Genomic DNA, 27,346 nt, shown 5'->3' on the forward strand with positions numbered 1-27,346 from the left:
CGGTTAATTTCAAATCACCTGCTCTTGCTGTACCCATCAACAAGACAAAGAGTGGTGGCTGGCCATGGGGGATAAGCGGGCTAGCCCATTTTTTGGGAGAACAGTGCTCTGGCTGAAGAAATCATGAAGAGGATATGTAAGGAAGAGGCAGGGGGAGAAACATCTGCCCAGGCGTGACTGATATTCCTCATCTAAACAACCACCCATTAAATTGACAGGTATTCTGTAGTTGGGGGGCTGACTCCTCAGTCCCAGACTTGAGCACTCAGTAGGCCTCACTGATTCCCTGTGGGACACAGAATGCAGGAACAACTAGAGCACCAAACCGGCTTCCGCCACTCAGACCTTATTGTGGTTAGCCCTTTTGTTCCCACAATCCCCCCAGAGGGTCCAATGGATACAATTCTCGAAGCCTAATGGAACAGATCCTGGGGATATTGGCTTGATCCGGGGATCGTCGATCTGCGCCATTTTGGATTGGGACGCTGGTCTTTAGGCGGGCGCCATCTTGGAGCATCCCTGCCCCCCTCCCTCCATTTCTCCGCCTATTTAAGGCGAGTTTAGGCAGCGGGCAGCCTGGAAAAGGTGCCGCATTACCGCGCCGCGGTTTGTTAGCGCTCTGTTTTTAATACCTTTGCTTTGGAGTTATTTTTATTTCATTTTCGTTTTTTAACTTTTAACTGTGGAATTGGTTGGGTTCTCTCCCCCCCCTCATACCTGCATATCATTTCTGGAAGATACACCACCGTTTTGGTGGGCCCGGGTTCTGTGGGTGGTCCGGGGATCGTCGATCGGCGCCATTTTGGATTGGGACGCTGGTCTTTAGGCGGGCGCCATCTTGGAGCGTCCCTGCGCTCCTCCCTCCATTTCTCCGCCTATCTAAAGTTGCTTTCTTCCGCGCAGCGGGAACGCGCAGTCGGACGCCGTTGCTTGCCGGAGTCTTGCCAGAGTCCTGCCCGTCTGTGCCCGTCAGCGCTGAGAACGCGCTGGGCGCAGCGGGCCCCTCCCGCTTAGTACCTTTTGGGAGGTAGGATGATTGTTTACACCAGTGCATTGCTCCGGGCGATTGGGCAGTCCCTCCCACGATGCGTTTCTGCACCTAACCATCCCTTGTGTGGCCCCTATCAATGTGCCTGCAAGGGATGGTTGCTCGACCAGCCAGCGGGTATTCGGGACTATGACAACTCTGCTGCTCCACCGGAAGGCATAAGTGTGCCTCGGTTGAGCAAGGGTTGTGCTCATGGCCTGCGGATATTAAATCTCAATACCAGATCTCTGGTTAAACATCATCTGTCTATTATGGACCTTATCGCCGACGAGGAGCCAGATCTGTTTACCATCACTGAGACCTGGCTCCAGGACACAGATGCAGCCATAATTAATTTGGCTTCCCCCCCAGGATATTCACTTTTTACGTGGAACCGCTTGTCCAGAGGTGGAGGTATTGCCCTAGCTATAAAATCTACCTTTGCGTGCTCTTGGACGGGTCTGCATATTGCAGGATGCGAAAGCGCCCTGTTTAAGATTACTATCAGTCCCCAGTTCACGCTATCTGGGATGGTCGTGTACCGCCCCCCAGGCAGTGATGTAGCTTTCAGGGGAGCTTTCCCTGAGGCGGTTAGTACGCTAGCTAGTGACTGCGCCAATTTTTGCATCTTAGGTGACCTCAACCTCAATTTTGACAACCTACAGACTTCGGCCATCAGTGGTTTTCTGGCGGATCTGGAGGCCCTTCAGTTGACCCAACTTGTCACTCAATCTACACATGTGGCTGGTCACATTTTGGACCCGTTTTTCACTACCTTAACGGATGTCCACGTTTTGGCTATTTCTCCAGTGGGTTGAACTGATCATTTTTTGGTGTCCATCTGGCTACCTCTCCCCGAAACCCCCACTATTCCATCTCCTAAGTGGATTCCTCGGCGGCACTGGAATAAGCTCAGGCTAGAGGACCTTCATTACATCATGGCTGAAGAGCCACTAGGCCCCCTGTCCGACGCCACCTCGGGCTATGACCAATTTTGCAGCTGGATTACCAAGGCGCTCGACAGATTGGTGCCCGTCATTTTAAGTAAATCCAGCTCCAGGCAGTCGAGTCCTTGGTATGACAGTGCCCTCCGCGCTCTGAAGGGTTCATGTAGACGGGCAGAAAGGGAGTGGCGGAAGGCGTATGACGCCGTCAAAAAAAACGCGTATTTGGCCTCTGTTAAGCTCTACCATCGAGCTATTTGTAGAGCCCGCGCGGCGTTCTATGCGACGGAATTCCATAACAGCCACAACCCTTCGAAGACCATCTTCAAAGCCCTAAAAAATCTGATGGCTAAGAGAGCGGTTCCGCCTGTGGACGGTTCTACCTCCCATTGTGAGACCTTGGCCGCTTTCTTCCTGGAGAAAGTTAAGACCATTTATCAGTCGGTTCCCAGTACGACGCTGCCACTCATTCCTCTGAATGGCCCTCGCAGCTGCCCGGCATTGCATTCTCTCCCTACTCTCTCCTGGGATGGGTTTGTTAAGTTGGCACAACGAGTCAAGTCCGGTTCTCCGGCGGATCAGCTTAGACCTGCCCTCTTTAGAGATCCGTCTTTTCAGGGGCGCACTGTAGTGTGTTCACTGATTAACCTTTCCTTGACTTCAGGCACTGTTCCTGCCAAGTGGAAGCAGGCGGTGGTTTCCCCGATCCTGAAAAAACCATCATTGGATCCTTTAAAACCGGAAAACTACCGCCCGATTTCATTGCTTCCCTGGCCGGCCAAAGTCATGGAGGCTCATGTCAACCTGGCTCTATCCGAGCATATGGCCCGGGCCAATGTCCTCGATCCTACGCAGAATGGGTTCCGTGCTGGTCACAGCACGGAGACCACCCTTCTGGCAATGGTAGAACATCTGCGGAGTGTGTTGGATGCAGGTCAAACGGCAGCGCTTATTTTATTAGACCTTAGCGCTGCCTTTGACACGGTGTCCCATCGCATCCTTCTGCACTGCCTGGAGGACATTGGCATCTGTGGCTCTGCTCTGCAGTGGTTCCGTTCCTTCCTCAGCGATCGCTCCTTCTGCGTTGCCACCCCTCCTTTTCAGTCCAAATTCCATCATCTGGACCTGGGGGTCCCTCAGGGCTCCTCGCTGAGTCCCACGCTTTTCAATCTGTACGTGCGGCCGCTGGCTGATGTCGCCAGGCAGTGGGGCCTAACCATGGTCTCGTATGCCGACGACACACAGCTAGCGGTCACGATCAGCGGGGATGCCGAACAGGATGCCCCCAGGTTCCGAGATGGGCTGAGAGAGGTGGCCAGCTGGATGAATAACAACTGTCTCCAGCTGAACGCGAAAAAGACTGAGGTGATGATCGTGGGAAGGGGAACGGATCGCTGGGGGGACACTTGGTGGCCTCTGAAGCTAGGGCCGGCCCCTACACCGGTGATGGAACTTAGAAACCTGGGAGTGTGGCTTGACCACACCCTTTGCTTTACTACCCACACTAAGAGAGTGGCGGCATGCTGTTTTGGTGTCCTGCGTGGGCTGAGGCCGGTGCTCAAATTTTTTGATGCTCCGACGAGACAGTTGGTCATCCAAGCGACGATCATCTCCCGGCTGGACTATGCCAGCTCGCTCCTGCTGGGAGTTAACCAATCTGCGATCGTTCGCCTGCAGCGCATGCAGAACGCGGCTGCGAGAGCAGTGGTGGGTCTGTCGAGGTCCTGTCCTGTTTCCAATACTCTGCGGTCCCTACACTGGCTACCAATTAAAAGCCGAATCCATTTTAAGGCCCTTAGCCTTGCCTTCAAAATTTTAAAAGGATCGGCACCCAAGATCCTCAATAATCTCTTATCCGCCTATGTCCCGACTCGCTCTCTCAGATCTCTCGGGCAATCCCTTGCGGTTATCCCGCGTTTCAGGCTTAGCTGGATGGGCGGTCGTTCTTTTCGTGTGAGAGCTGCGGCTCTCTGGAACTCTCTTCCTTTGGAAATCCGCCTGTTAGAGGATCTATTAGCATTCCGTAGGGCCGTGAAAACTCACCTGTTTTAACTTCTTTTATATTGACTCCTACACTTTTCTGTTTCCTTCTGCGTTGTGTTATGTTCACCTTTTCCATGCGCCAGGACGCTCCTTAGCTGGAGCATCTGTGCGCAAAATAAATGATGATAATATAACATAACATAACATAACATAACATAACATAACATAACATAACAAGCTTGTGGAACCCCTCCAACCCAGCATCAAACATATCACACCATGGGGGAAAGGCACTGGACCACACAGTGGTAAAAAACAAGACAGGGCACACTCCCAATCAGGGAAAAATTGATAAATACAGACACTCTGTTGTGCCAGCAGCAGAGCTTTGCCAGGCCCAGCAACCTTGCCATCTTCACAAGGGAAATACGGCAACTCCACAGAAATCATCCTGTAAATTATTCAATCTTCTAAAGCCTCTTTAAAAGCAAAAGTAAGTTAAATGGACATGGATGTTTTTCTACTGTGGCACAACCGTAGACATGTTGTTAAGACAGTGACGGAGACAGAAGGTCATATTTGCTGGTTGGAGAACACCATGAAAGAGATGCAAGCGGCAGTCAACCTACGGAAAACGTCCTCAAAAATTCTCACAGGAATGGGTGGAAAACAGAGAGAGAAAGAACAATCTGAAGTTCCTGGAGTTTCCAGAAGGAGGTTGAGGAGTCCCGCCCAAAGTTCTTCCTTGAGATAATACTGCAGATCATCTCTTACAATGCTTTGTGATAGAACAAGTGCACCGGGCAACCGACCAGAGGCCTCCACAGGGAACACAACCTAGGATAGCACAGTTTTTAAATTACAGTTATAAGGACAAGGGGGCATATTACCAAGCAATAGCGATAATTATCGCTATTGCTTGGTTAGAGACAAAAATGTACCGCTGAGCTGCGGCGATTTTTACCGCAAATAAACCTTGGAATTACCAAGGTTTATCGCAAATGCGATAAAAATCGCCGCAATGCATGAATATCACTGAAAAGTCAGCGATGTTCATGCATTACCGAGCTAATGCTCTTAGCCATGTTATCCACCTCCCATTGGATAACATGGCTAAGAACTGCTCAGGGCAGGTGTTAGCTTTTGGAGATATTCGCGCTTAGCGCGAATATCTCCAAAAGTTGGTAATAGGAGATAGCGATGTTAGCGACTGTTTTCAGTCGCTAACATCTTGGCACGCCCACTTTGCATGTCATTAGTGATAAATATCACTGACATGCAAAGTGGGGCCCAAGATGGTTGCTATCTCCTAATAGCTGTCGCTAACTGGTGTTAGCGACAGCTAGGTAATAGGGAGATAATTTTATCTCCACTTTCTTGGCTTTTAAAGCCAAAAAAGCGGAGATAAACCCCCTTGATAATATGCCCCAAGGTACTCAGGGTGGTTAAAGGGCTAGGGGCCAGATGTAGGTAGCCCTTTACCGATCGGAATCGGCCGAAAATACCGATTTTCGGCCGTTTCCGATCGGTAAAGGGCTATGGAGATGTAGGCGGACATTTTCGGTAATTTTACCGAATCGTTATTATTACCGAATCGGTAAAGGTACCGATTCGGTAATATTTACCGATTCGGTAATATATTACCGATTCGGTAAAATTACCGAAAATGCTATGTGGGTAGCCAATTTTCCATTGGCACATGGCTTACAGAATCGGTATTTTACCATGGAATACAAATCCATGGTAAAATACAGATTCCTGTGTACATGCACATCTGTGCATGTACACATGTGCCATGTGACAGACAAACATGCCCTTAGGGCATGTCTATGTGCCACATTGCACAAATGCCCGTTTTGGGGGTGCTAGAGGGTGTCAAAGTGACACCCCCTGCACCCTTGACATATTCGGTATTTACCGATTCGGTAAATACCGAATCGGTATTTGAATTGAATCCTATGGGCTTCAAAGGCCCATAGGATTCTATAGCAAATACCGATTCGGTATTTACCGAATCGGTAAATACCGATTTTTAGAGAATCGGTAACTAATCCAGATGTTGGGACCTACATCCCATTTACCGATTTTGAAATACCGAATCGGTAAAATTCGGTATTTCAAAATCGGTAAATGGGATTTACCTACATCGGGCCCCAAATGAGTATGAATCCCAAGGCATCCTAATCTTTCTAGACTCTATGGGCCAGATGTAGGTCGGTCGGTAACGGCCGAAAATCGGTATTTTCGGCCGTTACCGATGGTAAATAGGTGATAGGTATGTAGGGGGCATTATTTTACCGAATCGGTAAAATTACTGATTCGGTAATTTTACCGATTCGGTAAAATAAAAAATCGATAATTTTACCGAATGTGAGCCACCAAGATGTAGGTGGGACTCTTCAGAGTCCCAGAGGCCTTACCGAATCGGTATTTTACCATCAAATCCAATTTGATGGTAAAATACCGATTCCGGTGTGCATGCACATGTGTGCATGCACACCGGAATCGGTATTTTACACCTATGCCATGTGACAGGCAGACCTGCCCTTAGGGCATGTATGCCTGCGACATGGCACCCGAGCCTGTTTTGGGGGTGCCAGAGGGTGTCAAAGTGACACCCCCTGCACCCTTGTGAACATCGGTATTTACCGATTCGGTAAATACCGAATCGGTAATGCCCATTCATTCCTATGGGCTTCAAAGCCCATAGGAATGAATGGACATTACCGATTCGGTATTTACTGAATCGGTAAATACCGAAATCATCCGATTCGGTATTCCAGCACATCTGGAATACCTACATGTCCACCCCATAGATTTACCGATTTTTAATTATCGAATCGGTAAAACTCGGTAATTAAAAATCGGTAAATCTATTTCACCTACATCTGGCCCTATGAATGGTGCAGTAACAGTTCAGGGTGCAAATATATGCTGCAATATCCTGCCAGTTCAAGACTTTCTTCTTTGGCACCCTAGAGGCAGCCCAAGGTTGGGGAGAAGAGCGGCCTGATTTTTATGTAACGTTCTGTTTGGCCCAGTCCAGATATCACAGAAACCTCAACCATAGATGGCACAGTAAAACCTACAGAGGCATTGGGTACCTGGACCTGGGTAGGCCAGGGAATCACTGTGCAGCTGGCAGCTACTTGCATTTCCATCAACAAGCCCAGATCCCTTACATTGAACTGTAGCTGAAACTTTGGTGCAACACTAGGTCAAACAAGAGAGGCACCCAGACACTGCAGAGTCCAACATCAATCCAATATGACCTGGCAATATAAAAAAAAAGAACATCCCCGCTAGCCTTCACCGGGTCCATGGCAATAGTTTAGAATAAGCTGAATGGGGCAAGGTTGGAGGCTCTGACCTACACAAGACTTTAATCAAGGGGCCTACTACACTTCTCCCCTGCAGGATTAGCTGACCCAGTTACTCTGGTGGATTATCCGTTTCTGATGCGGACAGGGCCTTTACGTGTTGCATGGGCCCATCTAGGAGCATAATCGACCATATAACGCAGTCCCTTAAATTTTGGTGCTGGATAGTTGACTTTTCTTTAATTAAAAGATCAGATCGACAATGATAAATTGAATTTAACATTGAAAGAGGGGTTTCTAGATGTCTCTGAGTTGGCCAGTGCATATAAAAAAGTTATTGTTAGAAATTCCAAGAGGGTTCTTAAGTAGCCAAAACTATGCTCTTTCCCTTAGAGGCTCGCTTTGATATATGATTGCTTTGTTTCAGCTCTTTCGCCTTATGAGGATGATTCTTTATATGCAAACCCTATTGCTGACATTCATGGCCATCTTTTTGATTCAATAAGACACTTTTTTGAGGTCGAGGTGGGAGACGGCGATTTCAGGGAGCCCTCTCTAAGTCTTCTCCTTGGATTAAATGGAATGCAGACAGGCACTATAAAGTCCTTGTGCTCCACACGGATCCATGAGTGCAGATGATACTTACTGGCAGGACTTACTCAAAGCCTCCTGAAGAAACAATATATCTTCCTTCTGGCACATAATCGCCCATGGTAGTCTTGAAGGTCGCACTCCAACCGTCCACCATATTCAACAGCAGGCATGGGTTCAATACTTTTCTAATCTTTATTCTAATTTTCCTTCTGACAATATGTCTTGTGTTTTCAATCCATGCACCATGGCTAATAGTAGCCTGTGCAGTGCCTGACCAGGTGTTTTGCTCACTGAAAGATACCAGAGAAGCAATAATGTTCATGAAGCCTGGTAAAGCTCCAAACCTCAATTTATTTTGGGAGGCCTCTACAGCTCAGAAATAGAAATTTGGAGTCTGTATATTAACATTTTGTCTTATGCTATATTATCTGGTGCTCACCTCCCTGATACTTGGAGAGGTGCTGTAATTGTTGCTATCTATAAAAAGGGACATTTTCTTTATTATTTATTCATTATTATTTTCTACTGTTTAACGGTTCATATAGGGGTGCACATGGTTTTGAGAAGGGGATGCAGTTAGCTATTCTTCGCAATAGGGATGGCATTGGCTCCTACAGTTGTCCAACAGATGCTTGAGGTGAAGAAAGAAATGTAGGGTCGGAAGAGATTTTCTTGTGAACTGTTCAAATGTTATTTGCGTTTCAGTGGTATCTTCTAGATAGTACTAATACCAAGTATTGTATAACAAGGGACTAGGGAGGGAGAGGGTGATCACATCTACTGGAATTCTAACAGCCTCCTGGAGATGGTGAGAAGAGGAGCAGCAATGAAAACTACCAAGTGATATGGCTCAGTGTTGTTAATGGTCCAGCAGACACACTTACTTGGGAATAATTGTAAAATCTTCTGCTGACTGGGATATATCTTGGTTTATCATGCAGGTTTAATTGGTGGCTCTAAAAAGTTAATGGTGTTGAAGTGACTCTTCCTATTTCAAATGATACAGACATGGCTAGGAAAGTTATATTATGGAGACAAGACTTCTTTATGGCAAGATCATCACCTTATTGAATGTCTATATGGATCCTGTGTCATTAAGCCTTACTTCAAGTATTAGGGTTCATCCTTCACGAGGCACCACTGGGTTTGATGTTGATGACAGCAGTAGGCTGATGGATTGATCACTGTACCAGTGTGGTTCACCCTGAATAGGTGAAGGAGGCCTGACACATTTGGTTTATGGAGCTATCAACACCTACCCCAAAGGCAATACAAAATACAACTTTTTATCTAGGGCACATAAAATATTCCCCCACATTAATATTTCTTGCCAAAAGCAGAAGAGGATGTTGTGGCTGACTCCTGAGTTCAGACCTAAGTCCTCTCAGACCACGCCACAATAGAGATTAAACTTGGTCATGAAACTGCATGATGCCATGGTTTGTGGCAGTTTAGCGCTTGGTGGATTACCACAGAAGAAGTTAGAAGCTTGTTGAAAGTAGACATACTACACTATGTAAGTGAACCAGAAACAGATCCAATCACTCAGGCGGGAGAGAGCACCAAGATGGGGTTAAGGGGTGTTGTGCCCACAAGAGATTCATAATCAAGGGTACCACCATGAATGCTGCATCGAATTGTGTAGTACTAAGTACTGATTGGTAATAAGTGCCGTCTTTTGCCAGCAGACAAGCACTGGGCTGGACATTAAAGTTGTTGCGTCTTTTGGTTGCTTGTTGAGTTCTATGGTTGTTCCCAACACACATCCTCCCTCAAAAGCGTATTACTTCTCACCCTCGTCACCTAACAAGTAATGTGCTGAAAGGGTGAAAGGGTTTTACTCGGCCCAGTTTGCGGAGCGATAGTAGAACATACTCCAGGACACCAGTGACAAATGATTTCACATGCCACAGTTAGGGCTCAATAATCCAGGTCGTCCCCATGACCTCCACAAACAGGGTCTGATATTTTGCATCTTAAACACAAGGACGTATTTGTGATAAGGCATCTGGGGAAAAAAGTATTAGGCATGGAGAGCAGGAGATACAGGGAAGAGCAGGATGCAGAAACAGCTCTTGGATGATGCCAGGGAAACTAGGTTCCTCTCCCAGGTTAGGCTCTAGGAGTATGGCAACAAGACTGATACATTTCTACACTGGCTATGCCATTGGGAACAGGAGGATAAACACGGAGGCAGTGTGATGAATATTGATTGGTACACAATAACAAAACCTATGGGATAGGGGAAGAATTCGCTTGTTTCTGCCAAACATTCCGATTGTACAGGATCTGCCTACCCTGCAGGACTAGAGTATTTTCTGGATTTTGTGACCCTCCACCTGGTCTACTTGACAAGGACCTCAGAGTCGATCAAATAGTAGAGGGCTATAGCCCAAATGGCAAAACAGGGAAAACCCTGAGTCCAATGAATTCCCTGGAGAATTCTTTGGTTTCCTCGTTGAAACCCTACTAGCAATGTTTACAGCCTCATGCTAAAAACAAGAATTTCCCGTGTGATATGTTTGAAGTGGTCATTAGCGTGCACTCATACTGACTGCTCCTCATAGACATCTACCTCGCTAATTAATGTGAAGACAAAAATTCTTGTGAAGGCCCCCCACAAGCCACATTGTGGCACACACGTTATTAGGTGCTTTTTGACTGTGCTTGCCCTGGTTTAACTTCTCCCAGACACGCATGCAATACTTCTAGTGGACTCTGAGAGAGCTTTTGATAGTCTCCAATAGGACCACTTTTTCCCTCTACTCCCTAGAATAAAGCGTCCTCTTTTTATTTTGTAAATCCAATTACTATATTGGATGCCAATGGAGAGGGTTGGGGGATCTTGTTGATCTGTATTCCATCGGGCCCGGCATTCAACAGGGATGCTCCTTGTCGCCATTACTTATTACCTTGGCAGTTGAGCCCCAGGAAATGCTGCTTCATTTGTACATGGTGCTCTGGGGCTTTCATTGGTCCCATGCACTTGAAGAGACATTCTAATATGCACATGACTTACTCATGTTCCTTAGTCACCGTGAACATTCGGGCCATGGGTAGAGCAAGCTTGAATTACTTCAGCCACGTTTCAGGGCTTATGGTAAAATGGGCTAAAAAAGCCTATTTCCATTGTGGCAGGGCGAAGAAGCGAGACTGCACTATACAGTCCAACATCTCAGTGGATTTAAATATATGGGTATAAACATGGCCCCTACCAGAGGGCAATTATGAATAGTAAATATATATGCGTTAATAGAAAGCCTAAAAAATCTGTTTCACTAGAACCCTGTATCATTGTTCTGGATGGGTAGGATATGGATCTTTAAAATTATGCAATTACTCAAAGTCCTGTAGATGCTGCAAAAACGACCCTTATCATATCTCCCTGCCCTTCGTAAAGCATGTAAATTTACTGTTACAGTCTTTCATGGTGTATAAAGAGACACCCAGAGTGTCCACAGCTCAATGCTATAAATTCCCCTATGATGGAAGCTTTGGAATGGCTGCTTGGGTCTCATCTAACAGCAGCAGATCTAGTAGTAGTTAATGACTGGCTTTATGGACCTAGTTCAGACCCAGCCCACATCACAAAGTTATGGGCATTTAAAGAAAAATTGTCACTGCATTTCTATACGCGGCCTCCCTCCCCAAGGGATCAGTCCTGCTATCAAGGTGGTGTTTGAGTCATGAAAGAGGGTGTTAATACACTTGTGGTAGAATGACAAACTTACTAAGACCTCATTGTGGGTGGGTACACAAGTCACTCAGGTTGCTGAACTAAAGGGGTTTTAGGGATTGGTCAGGTTAGGAATATTCACACTTGGTATAGTACCTAACCAAAATGCCTTGAAGTCCTTCATTGGATTTCATTCGTGTTTTTTCAATATCAGTTTTTCAGAAACATGCCGTCAAGTCATACTTTACAAATGTAGAACTATTCCTAGACCTTAACCCTTTTGAGGTGAGAGCCATCACATCTGAGCTGCTGTGTCGAAAAAAATCTCCAGAAACTAGATCATTAAACATGCACACTCCGAACACCTTTCACATCTTCTGACTTCCAAGGGAGAATTATTTTGGGACTCTAGAGGACACTGAAAGGCAACACACCATTACGGCACCCAGCGACATTGCCTTATTAATAAGGTTTCAGCTCATACAATTTAAATGTTTACAACGGGTCTACTTCACCAGGCAAAGGCTCTAGTGTATGAAAAGGGACTTCTGACCTGCCTGCCTGGGTCATGGAGGGAGGTGAGGGTTTGTTCCATCTTGCATGTGGTTGCAATGTCATCGCATCTTATTGGAGGAAAATGACTCCCATCATAACCGTGGTGCTTGTCAGGAGCTTTAGGTTGACCAAGCAGATAGTCCTATTGAATGATCTTGAAAGAACTAGGTCTAAAGGACATTTCTGGGACTGAAGCTGACCCTGTCACGCAAGATATTTCACAGGACTTGAGACTGTCGAAATGCGTCAAACTTTGGGAAATGGAAAGCTAATATGGGCTACTGTGAACTAATGGAATAACCAATTTGCATTTAATATATATGAACAATGCATGCAGACAGTAAAGACATTTTGGAGAATTAACTTTAATAGGATGTCATCAGTTTTCGAAGTCCAAGTAACAAGTTCTAAATCATTGATCACAGTGGGATGTGATAATCAAATGGATTAACTCACAAGCTCTCAGTTTATTGTTTCGCCATAGGTCTGGAACAATTAGATACTTATCATGCTTGCCTTTGGGTTTCCAAAGAAATCTTGATTTGACACCTTGTCCTTGTGAATAGTGATCAGGGCAATCCACACTGCACTTTCTATTCTTTTGTAACTTTCCCTCTATAAGCACCCCGCTCTTTTCACTTCCACCTTTTAAATAAAAACGGAACAAGCTATATATTTGAGAATGTATAGAAACAATTTCTAGAACATTATATATAGTGAATTACACATTGTACAAGACTTGCTGCAATTAGTTTTTGCTCATTTCGCCATTACATTTTCCTCGTACCTTCTCCTATGTTCAACTCTACCACCAATATTTTTTGGAGACCATTAACAAAAAGTAATAAAAAAATGAAATCACCTTTTTGGGGGTAACTGAACTTCAAAAGCCTTTCTGGCTTTTCAGGCTATGGGCCTGGTTTAGAATGCGGGGAACAGGTTACTCCGCCACAAAATATAAATCCTATTATATCCTATGGGATTTATATTTTTGTGAGTAACCCATCTACGAAGTCAATTAAAGTCAAGTCAAAGAATCTTATCAAGTGCACATATCACCGGGAGGTCTCATGGCGCTTGCGTTTTCTGATGCACCTGCCACCTACCTCCCCATAATGTGGGGACATGACAAGAGTGACATTTTAGCCAGGGAAGAGAATACTTTCCTTCAACTGGTCTCAGGTAAGCCATCAACAACTATCAGGATGGAACCAGCACTGAATGGACAACTTACGCTGTCATACCTATTACGGATTAGATAGTACATAACCTTTTACTTCCACTTTAGAAACACATCAAGGTCCTCGATTTCTCACATTTATCCTTGATGCACATATTTCTGGATGAACAATCTTATCTTAGCGATTTTGACTTGAGCTGGTTGCAGAATGCATTGGAACATGAAGCTAAGCAAGACATTGTCATCATAGAGGCTGCATATTTTTTGCTGTTTTGAAAGCATCTGCCATTAGCCTGGGAACTCCTGTTTAGATGCCATGAGGGATGGAGACAGAAGGTGTATTTGATGAGATGCCCCCACCAGTGAAAAGGCTGGAGATGCTGCTGCGGTTGATATTACTTTTTTTTTCTTTTTTTTCTTACTTTCCCTGGCATCTATAACCGCCTGGCGTAAAAAACCCTTTCCACCGAAGATGACACAATGGCAAAATCTAACCCATGAAAGGGCCCTGCACTGCTTGCTTAGTTTCAATTGTGATTTTCTAGGAAAGCACTCATCAGACCACATTTTCTGAGAGGGAAACAAGGGCGGTTAGTAAGGCCCTAACCCTTCCCCATTCTATGGAAAGTAGGGCATGAGTCTGCTCTTGCAAAAATGTTATTCCTTAACAAATGTATGGATTGTAGCTTCGCTGTAGCTACTGATCAATAGTAATATAATTCTGTACTTTGTGATAGAATAGAAGGAACTGTAAAACTCTATTTTAATACGTATTTTAATGACAGCAGTTAAGTGAAACATGCATGGTTTTAGGATTGTAATAAATTATCTTTTTTAAAAAAACTTTATTTAGCATTTTTATGAAAAGTAAAACAGAGCACAGAGGTCAATTGCAGTATACATAGGGTACATTTTGAACATAATCAGCACAATAGGTCAGTTAAGGCACGACAGAACACTCAAGGGATGACAATATCGTGTTAGATACACATTGAAACGTCTTCATGCGGTTTATCATTGTATCAATCCATTGGTCCCTCCCCAGACCCCCTTACTCCCCATATACCAGAATTCAGTATTCGTGGGATGTGTCAAGGTGCGTATCTGGATGTAGGTCATTCCTCTATCCCACCCGTCGGTTCAATACCCTGGTCCCGTTGCGAGGAGGGATCTTGCTGCTGTGTCACAAGGAAAGCTCGGAAGGGGCCCCATACGTCTTTTGGCCTGGGGGGAAGGCGTAATAAATTATCTTTTGGGTCATAATTTGGATTTTTAAATATGATTATTTTATAAGTTGCGTTTTTAATATTCTAATGGTTACTGCCAATGATGCATTGTTTGATTTGAATGTGTTAACCCTTTTTGTAACCCTGCTCTTCATCACCTTCAAGTGTGTGGTAGACATTTTGCAAGCTATCCTTTAATATTTGGTCAGTTGGAAGGCAGCAACCTTCAAAGCAGAGAATCTGAACTATTTTTCTCTAAGCCTCTCAAATATACACAGTATGATTAGTGATTATTCCGCCTGTTAAAATCGAATGTTTCTTAAGACAGTTAATGGCATATGTTAATCACATGCTGGTCTGTCCCAGCAGCCCTTCCCAATCAATCATAGAGACAGAGGACTCCGCAATGCAGTTTCATTTAGTATTACAATACAAATGTAATGTGGAAAAGATGCAGATTATTACTGTAAATCTATACAGTAGACCACCCTTTGACCCCCTCCCCAATTACTTACCAAGCACGAGATTTAGAAGTGGTAATGACAAATGAGTATCAACACCTCTTTAAAGTAAAGTCGATGAAGCCTGAAGGTAATTGGTTGGTCTCAAGAAAAATATGAAATTTGCCAAAATAAGTAACGTGGTTAATTAAATTGTCTATGTTGCCTAAATCTTATATCTCTTTAAAGATATATCTATTTATTTTCCTAATACCTTCTTTAACCAGGTAATCACGACTATTGTTTTTTTGTGTGGGGTGGTCATTAATTACAAGTTGAACGAACATAGCTTATCTCTTATGTCTTTTTCTAAACACGGTTGTACGAAGTCTGTTTTTTGCAAACACTTAACCATAGTAACAATGGTTAGAATTTGGAAAGAGCTACTGAGGTTCAAGTGGGCCCAGGATACCTGGTGAAGGAGCACTACAGTGTAATCCTACACTTCATCATTCTTTAAAGCAACGCAGTGGTTAATTTGTAAAGAAAAAAAAAGTGCTAGGGCTCTCTCAGGAGGCAGCTTGCACCAGACGATTTCTCCTGTAACTTTGACTTAAACAGTGCCACTACTAAACAGGAAGTGGGGAGAGGATGTGGCCTAATGGGCAGAGCTGCCAACTTCGGAGCTGGGGGACCAGGTTCGAGCGTCTGCATTGGCTTTACATCCTGTGATTCTGGGCAAATCACTTAATCTCCCCCTGCAAACCAAAAATGAGTGTGTCCTTAATTTATGCTCATGAAACTGTAGCAATAGTGTTGATAATTAGGTGCCAGTGCTGAGCACCGGAAACCACCGGCTCAAATTAAACACAAACGAGTCAAAGCATTTCAGGTAAGAGCGAACTTCAATTTGCTTATCGATGTTATCAGCACCGCTGGATTCAAGAGCTATATGGAAATTAAGAACCAGTCTGCAATTCTTTATGAGGAGTTTTCAAGTATTCACAGATTAGAAACGGTTTCATTTCACAGTATTTATTTATTTATTTATTTATTTAATTTATAAAGTGAACCCGTAATGGAGCTGTCTCATTCCACCAATCATTGAACTGTTCTTACATAATCCTAAATTACTTCTATCCAACATATATAGAGTATTGAGGAAGATACAATCTCAACTTAGTAAGAAATGTATTGCAGAAGGGTGCACTAGTACATAACTATATGGATTCTGCTAACATGCTGCATAGCACTTCTGGCATCTCCCAATAATGGACGGGGCATTACAAGAATTTTTTTGATTTCTTTATTGTCCTAACAAAAATTTGGAAATGGTCAGATGCTGTAATGGTACCAAGCTGCAGAATGCATGTTAGCCGCGTGTCCCAATTAAAAAGAATATTGCAAATCAATATTAGCTGTGCTGGGCAGATTTTGGGTCATGCTTGCATTTAATGCCATAGGTAACCATCATTAGCATTATTCAAAGCCTTCAACACTGATTGGCGTTTTTGGCGTGTTGGTGGTGCAAATTGTTACCACTCGAAACCGGCCGGAAAAATCAAGCATCAGCCCATGAAAACACATGGTTTCAGGACGTTTGTGGGATATATGTGTCAAAGAAGACATTCGCTGAACAGCTGTGCCGAGATTGACAAGTGAAGCAAATCTTGACAGGAAGGATGCTTTTTAAAGGAGCCCAAAGCAGTACATAGTTGGGACTGTTTCTTTCCCCTTTTCCTCTTTTCCTTTTGACCAAGTGCTAGTGCAGCCGAAACCCATGACACAATTGTAAATTTGGTTATGTGTTTTTTTCTTTCTGCTTGGCTGTGTCACTTTGTACACATTTACATTTTACTGTTGTTGACTCAGTAGCCATCTGTAGTGAAGAGGCAGAAGTCAGGCCCCCTCTTGGACATTATCCAATTCTTACTTATGACTGGTCACTCTCTTCTAGTTTATATTCATTAGTATCTATTAGTTACCTCTCCCAGAAGAGTACTGGGGCTGGCGTGGCTGCTATATGGACCTCATCCTCCAACCCTGTATATGCCGCTGTTGCATCACGCCTGCTACAAGACCTCTACAAGCTGGTTCTCCGGTTCTTTTAACTTCAGCAGATACCTACGAAATCCTGTCGCGGGGTAGAGTCCCCCGCTGAAGACTCAGAGCCACGCGGAGCATATCTTAGGCAGACATCCGCCTTTATCTCCCCGTGCATTATAAGCAGCACCACTTCTTGACAGCACAATAGCAGCATGAGAGGGGGTTAGGAAGCCAATTGTTGGTCTATAAACTAGATACTGCAATAAAACATTTTTGTTCTGTACAATGCGGGCACTTTGTGGGCACATTGAAAGCCCATCAGCAGCTCCCAGTCCTTTGAAAGCTCGCTTTATTGTTCTGCACAAACAGCTGCGATCCTTTTTACAGGAGCTGCCTCGCCAGAGCGGCCCTTGGACAGCGGGAATAGTCAAATGGAGGATGGTTTAAAAGAAACAGTTCTCTAAGATTTGCATTGATACGGCTTTGAATTTGTTCTAAGTGATGAATTGAAACAAAGGCAATTTTGTAAGGAAAAGTTTTTGGAATTTCTCGTTTTATATACTTTCTTTGCTTGACATTTTCTTTTAAAAGGTGAATACCAATTGATATTTGCAGGTGTGAAAAAAATGCTTTTCGTTTTCCTGTTTGACTTTGGGTTAAGTAAATTACAGCATAGCTGTGGGTGTTATGTTTATCCTGGAACTATGCCTGCTTGCATCTCCCATTGTATTTTATTATATTGGACATTTATCTTGGCCTCTCTGGTTACCTAAATAATTATTTTTTGTTATTAACCAACGTCACAACACTCGTTTTAGCAACATCAGGATGATGAATGTTTGATTTTACCCCGCCTTCATTCAACCATAACCTGCAGGTTATACACAGATCACTCTACAACAGGTGCAATATCCTTTGAGGGCTTACTATTGTTGCCCACCTATTCTGTTCACATTTTTGATGCGAGCTTCACATGTATGACTTCACTTGACTTGACATATGTATGATGCATGCACCCAAGACCAAGAATCTCAAGTCTCTTGTAAGGCATATTGTTTGTGATCACTTTAAAGAAAAGATCTTTAGGCCGAAATGCAACCTCACCAGAGAACTTTATGTTAAAAGAAAATGGTCACCTTACTTTACGTGCGAAGATGGAAGGCAAGGGAACTCCTCAAAGAATGGCTACAAGATGCCGTTAGCTCTTAATGTTCTATTAGGTTAAGTGGCATCTCTTACCAGTAGATGGCAAATGATTTAAGACAGTTTAGATAAAATGTATATTATTTGATAGTCGACTTAAGTTGATATGAAACCACTGATGGCTAAAACAGTTCGGATGGGTTTAGATGATGCCATGCATGAACATTTGTGTAGTATTAGTGAAGTTAAATAGCAGTAAAGTTACATTTTACACTGACTAGCATGTAAGCTGGAATGTCCATACAGAATGTGGAGTGTCCTGTTCCAGATATTCTATGTGGGAGTCATTTACTGTTGGGCAGCGTTGTGAACTGGACTGCTGTGCTGGGAATACCATTTCAGAATAAATACTTCTGAACCACACTCTTGAATTGGTGTGATTACTACATTTTATGGCGACGAGGATGGGATTTGAATCGGAATATTTTGGTAGACAGGCAACCACTTCCAATATTTCAGAAATGTTGTCGGCTATTTCAGGAGGAAACGTTTTTTCAGTTGTAGATATGACATCAGCATATCATCAAATCAATCTTCACATAGACTCTAGGCATTTGACTTCCTTCGTCACCCCCTTAGGGGCATTTCGATATTTGAGAATGCCTTTTGGGCTAGCATCTGCAGCTGCGGTCTTTCAAAGGGTAATGACGAAGGTATTTGAAGGTCTGGAAAATGTCTGGTACTTCCAAGATGATATTATGATAGCAGGGAAAGACGAGAAGCACCATGATGAGTTGTTAGACAAGGTGATGAAGCGTTTGGAAGATTATGGGCTGACTGTCAAACGTGAGAAATGCCAATTTAGGAAGGGATCTGTTACATATTTAGGACACACTATATCAGGTGATGGTATACAACCCAAACAGAGCATTGTACAAGGGATAAAAGAAGCACCATGCCCAGAAAGCAAAAACCAACTTAAGTCCTTCCTTGGGCTGGCTGAATATTGTTGTAAGAAATTTTACTGAGATTGTAGAGCCGCTAAGAGTTCAAATGAAGGAAGATGTGATATTTGAATGGAATGGTATGTGTGAGGATGCATTTGAAAAGATCAAGGATTGTATTGTGAAAGCTCAGTTATTAGGACATTTTGAAATAAATGGAAAAACTTACATGACCACAGATGCCAGTTGTGTTGGATTAGGAGCAGTATTAACCCAAATTGTTGAAGGAAATTAAAGAATTATTGTATTTCCTTCCAGGAGGCTGCAAGGTGCTGAAAAAAGTTATTTTACAATCTAAAGAGAAGCCCTTGCATGCTGTTGGGGAATCAAGCATTTTAAATACTTTCTCTGGGGTTTACCGTTTAAGGTTAGAACAGACCACAAACCACTAATACATCTATTTAAAGGAGGAAGAGGTCTAGAAGGGGGAGTTACTCCAAGGATATCAAGATGGATGTTGTCTGTTTTGGAGTATCATTTTGAAATGGAATATTTGAAAGGACTCAAAAATGTAGTAGCGGATTGCTTATCACGACTACCTACGAGGAATGAAGTTGCAGAAGTTAATGATTGTGATATTGAGGTGAATGACGACAGTAAGATCCATGAATGTGTGGCATTAAGAAAAGAAGTTTGGGATGTTGCAATAGACAATGATCCAGTGTTAGTAAGAATAAAAGAGTACATTAGGAATGGTTGGGAAACCAGTGTGAGTCGTGATGAACGCATAAAAGAGTATTGGAACATCAAAGATGAGTTGAGTATAATTGATGGAAAAATAATGAGAAGGAATCGCATTGTACCTCCTGTAAGTCGTTGGGGTCAAATCATTGAACTAGCTCATGAAGGTCACCCTGGAAGGAGTATGACGAAGAGAAGGATTAGACAAACATATTGGTGGCTAAAGTTAGATAGCATGGTTGAGGATGTGATCAAGCACTGTTATGCATGTGCTAACAGTGACAAAGTGAAGACATTGAGTGAACCGCCACTAAAGTGTATTGAGTTACCTGCTAGACTATGGGAAAAGTTAGCAATGGATTTCTTAGGCCCTATAAACAAGTTAGGTAGTGCAAATAGGTTTATCTTTGTACTCGCTGATTACCACACAAAATGGTTTGTGTACAAGACAACAAATGTTATCAATACTAAAACTGTGATGGAATTTTTAGAGGAAGTTTTTATGGAAGAAGGTCTGCCTAAAACCATTGTATCAGATAATGGTGTTCAATTTGTATCAAGAGAAATGAGAGAGTTTATGGAAAAATGGTGAGTCACTCATGAGAGAGTAGCTTTATATAGACCACAAGCCAGTGGAATGGTCAAAAGAATTAATCGTCTACTAATGGACAATATTCAATTGTCATTAGCTAATGGCTTATCTGGAAAGAATAGTTATAGAAAATAGTTTGGGCACATAGGACCACTCCTCATGCTAATACGGGTATTTGTCGCTTTATATTTCTTAAAGGGAGAGAACCAGGTAGAAAATACAATCCCAGTTGGTTGGTTTGTTGTGAACGTATCTAGGACCCTAATTAAATATTCCCGATTTATATCCTTATGTGGTTATAACAAATCATATACGTATAAAGGCATAAGAATCATATCCATATTTAGTAAAAGCCAATGCAATCCAAATACGGCAAGGCTACTTCCTTAGACTCCTAGAAAGTACAACGAGTTCTTTAAACAAACCAAACCTCCAGCAACCTGGAAATTCCCCATGCTTTTGTTTTGATTTGTCCTAGAACTCCTGCGAGCACTGAAAGAACTGCCAGTTCTTAGTGACATCTTTTATTGACGTCTTATGTCCAACCTTACGTCAAAAACGGCACCTTCCAGGTATAAATATACCAGCGTTTGCCTTAAGCAACACACGGTGGTTTGGAGCAGAGCGGCTATCTACTTATCCGAAGCCCAGCTGATGCGAGTGCCGAAGGAAGTCGTCCCTTCCATTTGACGCACTGAGAAAGACGCTGTCTTTTTCTCCTGCCGAGAAAATCCAGCTCCAGTGTTTCGAGTCACCCTTGCGGGTTACTGGGAGATCGAGTCCTGAGAACGAGATACAAGACCTCCTTCATTCTAAAACCAAGGTACGGAGCTGATTAGACCCTTAGAGAATTCTTGAGTCAGATTCTTGGCAAAACTTACTTAACTTAAACTGCAACTCCCTTACTCCTTCCCACGTACTAGGCGTAGGTTAGGGACACTGGGGTAGGCGTATTAAGAAGCACCAGTTGATTACGTTTAGTCAACTTTTATCAGTGTATGTTATTGTATATATTTTATCCGTTTTAAGTATCATATGGCTCAGAAACCATATCAATGCTTTTACAGTATTATCCTATAATACTCCTTTTACTGTACTCACTTTACTTTATAACAAGTATTGCAATTGTGGCAATTCATTTCTCTTGCATGAGAAAGAAGACTGCTCAATAAATAACACCTTTTATTGAAAACGCCCGTCTCTCTATTTCTCTGCACTCTGGTGAAACTAAGTATGCACAATTGACTGAGTGAAATAGCTTTCTATTGTTTTCACACAACTCTGGAGATATACTCCTTATTCTGAGGGAGCAAAGTTGTCATGTTTATGCAGTTGTCAGAAACTAATCCCTTCTTGTCTAATCAGGGAAGTTAACTCCTCCCTGTTCATTCAAGAAAGTTTCTAGTGACCTCTGAGCTAGCTGGCAAACCTAATTAAGTCTAACATATTCAGTAGAGACCTAGTCGACCTCAGTCCTACGTCTAAACTGCCGTTTATGTTATTCAAATGCGCAGAGCCTATTGGGAATATAGGAACTACACTACAGGTTCTCAAGGATCGTTTATGGGTAGACCATCATGCTGTCAAGACAAATGTTACAGAGAAACAAAGACTTACTGAAGATTATTACAATATGAGAAAGGGTGTGAAAATGCCAAGCATTATGGTTGGAGATTGGGTTGTCACCAGAAGAAGTTGTGTGGTCATTAAAGGAGATAGCAAAGTCACATTTCCAAATTTTGGGGCATGTGATATACCAGATAAGTATGGTATTGGGAAATAGTAAAGTAGGCGACCTGCATTTAGATGTAAGCATTACTGAAGTACCTAGCTTAGTTCAGTTTGAGACATACATTTTCACATTCTGGTCAGGATAGGCTCAAGGCATCACGATGGGTGGTCACAACAATTTGTGAAGAAAGCTTGAATATTTGTGATACCGTAGAGTTAAGTTCAGCATATAGAAATAAGTAGAACAGTTGAAATCTGACAAGTGAATCTAGGTGAAAAGCCCAGTCATGGTGAGTTGATGGTATTAAGATGTATGGTCCAGTGCAGTTATGAGTTTATCTAGCTTGAGAAGCAGGTGAACATGTTTATAGCTCAGTGTTGTTGAATTCAAGGAATGAGCATTTAAAGTATGGTAGAGCTGAGATAGGTGCTTCAATCCTTAAAGACCAGTTCAATTAATTTGAAAGTGTAAATGGATAAAGCCAAGTTGAACTGAAGGAATGGCTAGCCAAACTAGTTGACTTACATGCAAAGCGCATATGTTCTCGGTCTAGTCAACTTGACAGGAAGTTATATTGTCTGTAGTCCAAATCAGCTGTGTAGACAGCACACATCTTGAGATGAAATGATTTGGACAGTTCAATGGAAATCATCAAATGCACAGTTGAAGAAATGGAAGTTGAGAATCCAGCATTATTGAGTTACAGTCTTGCAGTTTTCAAAGTATACTTACATTGAGTTAAGGATTAAATGCTCATAGTCCACTCATTGTGTGGAGGCATGAATACTGAGGTTCGCCAAAGGTAGTAGGCCGATTTCTGTGTCATGATCATAAAGCATTTACGGGCTCCTTACAGTAATTTAGGTTGGCATCTATAAACCTCCAAAAAATTACTTTCCAGCCAAAGTTCAGCGCCATTAAATGATTGCTTATCAACCAGATCATACTAACCTTGCAATGCAGGCAATTGTCTTACAATTCTTGAGTCTCTGTCCTTTATAAATGTAGAACACAATCCATACCACAACTTCATTCTCAGTCTTTAAGTGAGGCTTGGTGGGCCCTCACTTTATTCTGAGAAGTGACTCTGCACTCTAAACTCTGAAATGGTCTTATAAATTGTCCTGCTTTAAACAACAACACTTTTTCTTTTATAAACATGAGTATCTTCAAACCTAATTAATTGAGGTCCTTGGTAACTGCAATTTAAACAAGCAATAAAATGGCTCTTTGGATTAGTCTCTGAATATGTGCACAGAACTTGTTTTGTGTCCTCTGGCCATAATGGATCAATAATTTAGCCATCGAGCATTGTTCTCTGTCCTCCAGGAACCAGAGCTTGGGCAGCTACATGCTTTGCCAATCAGCCATAAAGGTTTAAAGGAATCGGGGGCAGAATTCTGAACAGATAGGAATTTTCTTTGTGGAATGTCCTGTCCAAGACTTGAGAAACACCCTTGAAAGTACCGACAATGCCTTAAGACTCACCTCTTTCACTCAGCCTTTTAACTAAGAAATTTCTATTCCTCGAAACATAGCCTACGCACCTTAGTCGGCAAGATGGCTTGGTTGGGACACACATCGTTCAATTTAACAGCTGATGCTTGTGCTTCTTGGTCTTAAACAGGACTTTTTCATAATGCCTACTGCCTCTCGCTGTCTGCTTCTGTCATAGTCTCTGAATGGGAATGTTTTACTAGGTTTCCTCCAGAACTCGACTGGTTCTACAGTGGTCTAGTGGCTTATGCCGGAATGTGGAGTTTTTTTGCTTATTTATAGCAGTCTGCATTTTTTACACTCAATAGAGAATTAATGATGTAGTTATTTTGCACACTAGGTGTTTGGCTCCTATGTTTTTACAGCACTGGATATTCAATTTATATGGACTTGAAAGAATGGACCTTGCATGCAATACCTTGTGTTATCTCCTTGAGAACTCTACCTGCTACTACTGTCTCCAATGTTGTACGACACAACATACTTCAATTATCTATAAGCATTTTACAAATGGAGTAAATAAACATATACAGCATCTTGATATTTCTTTATTCACATGCCTGACTTGACTTGACTTTTTCTTACAGTCGCTCAAAAAATAGTGACGATGAAAAAGCAACAACAACTGCTGGCCTCGTGCAAATCGCTACCCAGTTCCCCGAGTCATTCAACAGGCTCTACCCCAGTATCTGGGATCCACCAAGGACAGGTAAAGTGCCCCAAAAAAGGGGATACTACACATTTCCTCATAAAGAAACAAAAGATTTATGAAATACATCTAAAATTCTAGACAGTTTCTCTCTTTGCATCAATGTTTCTTAACCTGTGGCTCTTAACCTGTGGTCTAGGAACCCCATGGGGATCCACCTTGGCTACTCAGAGGGTCCGCGACTGCTTAGAAAATAAATAATATTAACAGATGAATAAATGGTAAATAAATAAAGAGGCACAATTAAAGTTGAAAATTTTACAGTGCTTAGTAAATGTGAAGTCATTTGAAATCGGGGCTAAATATTAAGTTGGTTTCTTGAGATTGATTTGTGGGAGCAGTGCAAGCGCATCAAACAGGAAATAATATAGGCAATAGATGGTTTTAATTCAATTTAGAAAATATGCAATATTCCAAATAAAATTCAAATGTTGATTTTTTTGATATATGTTTGTTAATTGAATAAAACATTTCATCATTTATTTATTTTTTTGATGAATGCTTGTTTCCATAATGGTTTGAAGTTCAAGTTACCGAAATTGCTTAGTGGTCCCCGCCTTCCAATAATGACTCACTAGGGGCCCCTGAATTCCAATAATGATTCAGTAGGAGTACTTGGATTGTAGGAATCATTGAAAGGGGGTCTAAGGAAGAAAAGGTTAAGAACGAATGCCTTGGGGAATAGTTCACAAATTCTCGGGGCTCATTTATGAGCCCTTGCATCACTTTTGCACCACTGGTGCGTCACTTTTTGTGACGCACCAGCAGTGTAAAACGTGCGCCTTGTTGCGCCATATTTACAAAGTGACGTATCTAGGTAGATGCGTCACTTTGTAAACCCCTGCACTACATTATACCTGCGCCAGGTATAATGTATGCAGGGGGGGTGGTCCCATGCAAGAAAGGGTCATAGAAGTGACGCAGTGAAATCTACCAGATTTCACTGCGCCACTTCTAGGACTCAAATGCGTCAAAATCTTACACCTGCCTCACAGCAGGCGTAAGACTGATGCACACCATTGCTGGAGTTGTGTCACTTTTGTGACACACTCCAGCAATGCGTCACTTTTGCGCCATACTGATACGTCAGAAATATTGACGTATCTGTAATTCCTTGCGACATGATGCGTCATACAGTAAATATGACGCATCAATCATGTCGCAAGAAGGGCGCACTGAGAAGTGACGCATCGCTGCTTTCACGCAGCGATGCGTCACTTCTCATAAATGACGCCCCAGGTGTTTAAGGGTAAAAAACATCAAAATGCGAATTTAAGCAGATTCAATTTGGCAACTTGGCTCATAACATTTATATTTTCTTAAATGTTAAATACGCATGGACTAAGATTAAAGATCAGAAGGTTTCTGTCAAGTGTTAAGAAATGGCGTCAGCTGTTGAGGACGCATTGTAAACTGCCCACTCCTGTTATAATTTGAACGTTGGAAAGGACGTTAACTGGCTTTACAAAAAGGCTCTTGCTTTTACAAAAGATTGTCAAAAAAACTATTTCTTTTTGTCTAAAAGCTTTACAGAACGGGCTTCACAAAATTGCAATAGTTGAATTTGCTTTCGTGGCAATACAAATAGAAGGTGGGCAGCACATACGCCTCTTTTAATGAAGAGAACACATATGCCATCTATATGTACCAAGCAGCATTGAAGCTAATAGGAAACCACCTTGTGGTGAATAATAACCAGGAACTTAAATACAGGTTTAAAGGCAAATTTCTAAAAGTGAAGGCAAAAAAGCGAAAATGGATCGAATCCTGTCTTTTTGTGCTGAGGTGGGGGGGGTTCGAGTGAACATTGTTCACCATTAGGTCAGATTACAGCTACCCACTAAGAGACAGAGTTACTGAATATTGCATAGCTGCTGCGTTTTACGGCTGTCACAGTAAATGCTTGTTGCCTCAGTATCAGAATTTCCATGAACAAGGGCACTCTTTTTTTCTTATGCACGGCAATTGCATTGATTCGAAAGTTGCATTTGTGCTTGCAGGCAACGTTTTCGTATATATTAATTCCACCTCATAGAAACACTTTCGACAAGCATTGGTAGAACCAATAGGGCTCACCTATCTAATAGGACTGAAGAGCTATTGGCGTTGCCAATGTTGGTAAATTAAACATTGTACAGTTCTGTGAAAAAGCAAATACATATCCTATGTAATCTCATAACTGTACATTGAATTTTATGTTCGATGATGTATAAATAACATGCTTTTTAAAAAAAAATACTTTCCTCTAAGCATACTCTTAACAGAATTGAAAAAACAAGGCATGTCAAAATTTAAAGGGAAACGCTTACCAAGGTCTAAATTACTTTCCACAGGGCTCAGCTCAGGAAGCAGATATATGTGTGGGATCACTGGCAAAAATATTGTGGTAAACAATATAGGTAACAAAAAAATTGTGCCAAAAATATCATATAGTGTCAAAAATATTCTTTACCACATTATCATGCAAACAGCGCAACAGTGTTGACTTTGAATATCTTACATTTACTTTCCCCATTCCAAACAATGCAACAGTAGAGAAATTGTTGGACTTTGGATGGGTACAAGTTACTATTCTCACTCCAATCTCTGCAACAGTAGGGACTTCAGTAGGTGACATTTACTTACAATGGTAGGGAAAGCATTGGATTTTGGAGAGGTAAAATGTACTATTACCACTCCAGTCAGTCCAACAGTAGGGAAAGTGTTGCATTTCGGAGGAGTGAAATTTTCTATTGTCACTCAAAACAGGGCAAAAGTAGGGAAAGCATTGGATTTCAGAGGTGTAAAATGTAAAGTTTCCACTCCGAACAGTGCACAGATCATCTATACGCCTGGGTACTATTGTCACTCCAAACAGGGCAAAAGTAGGGAAAGCATTGGATTTCAGAGGGGTAAAATTTACAATATCCAAGCCAAACAGTGCAACAATAGGGAAAGTGTTGGACTTTGGAGGGGCAAAATTCACTTTTCCCACTCCAATCTGTGCAACAGTAGGGA

At 42.5% G+C, this 27,346-nt stretch overlaps 1 protein-coding gene across 1 annotated transcript in view; it reads left to right on the forward strand.

Moving 5' to 3' along the window:
- The window catches only part of LOC147662702 (uncharacterized), a gene marked incomplete at its 3' end in the record, with an annotated part of 546,487 nt that overhangs the window by 343,558 nt on the left and 175,583 nt on the right, over positions 1-27,346 (forward strand). The window contains exon 7 of the mRNA XM_086950963.1: positions 24,228-24,349. Within this exon, the coding sequence (XP_086807089.1) occupies positions 24,228-24,349 (122 nt within the window). The remainder of the gene's footprint in view (positions 1-24,227; positions 24,350-27,346) is intronic.

Source organism: Lissotriton vulgaris, unplaced genomic scaffold (genome assembly GCF_964263255.1).
Source record: "Lissotriton vulgaris unplaced genomic scaffold, aLisVul1.2 SCAFFOLD_1131, whole genome shotgun sequence".
In the NCBI taxonomy this organism is placed as follows: Eukaryota; Metazoa; Chordata; class Amphibia; order Caudata; family Salamandridae; genus Lissotriton; species Lissotriton vulgaris.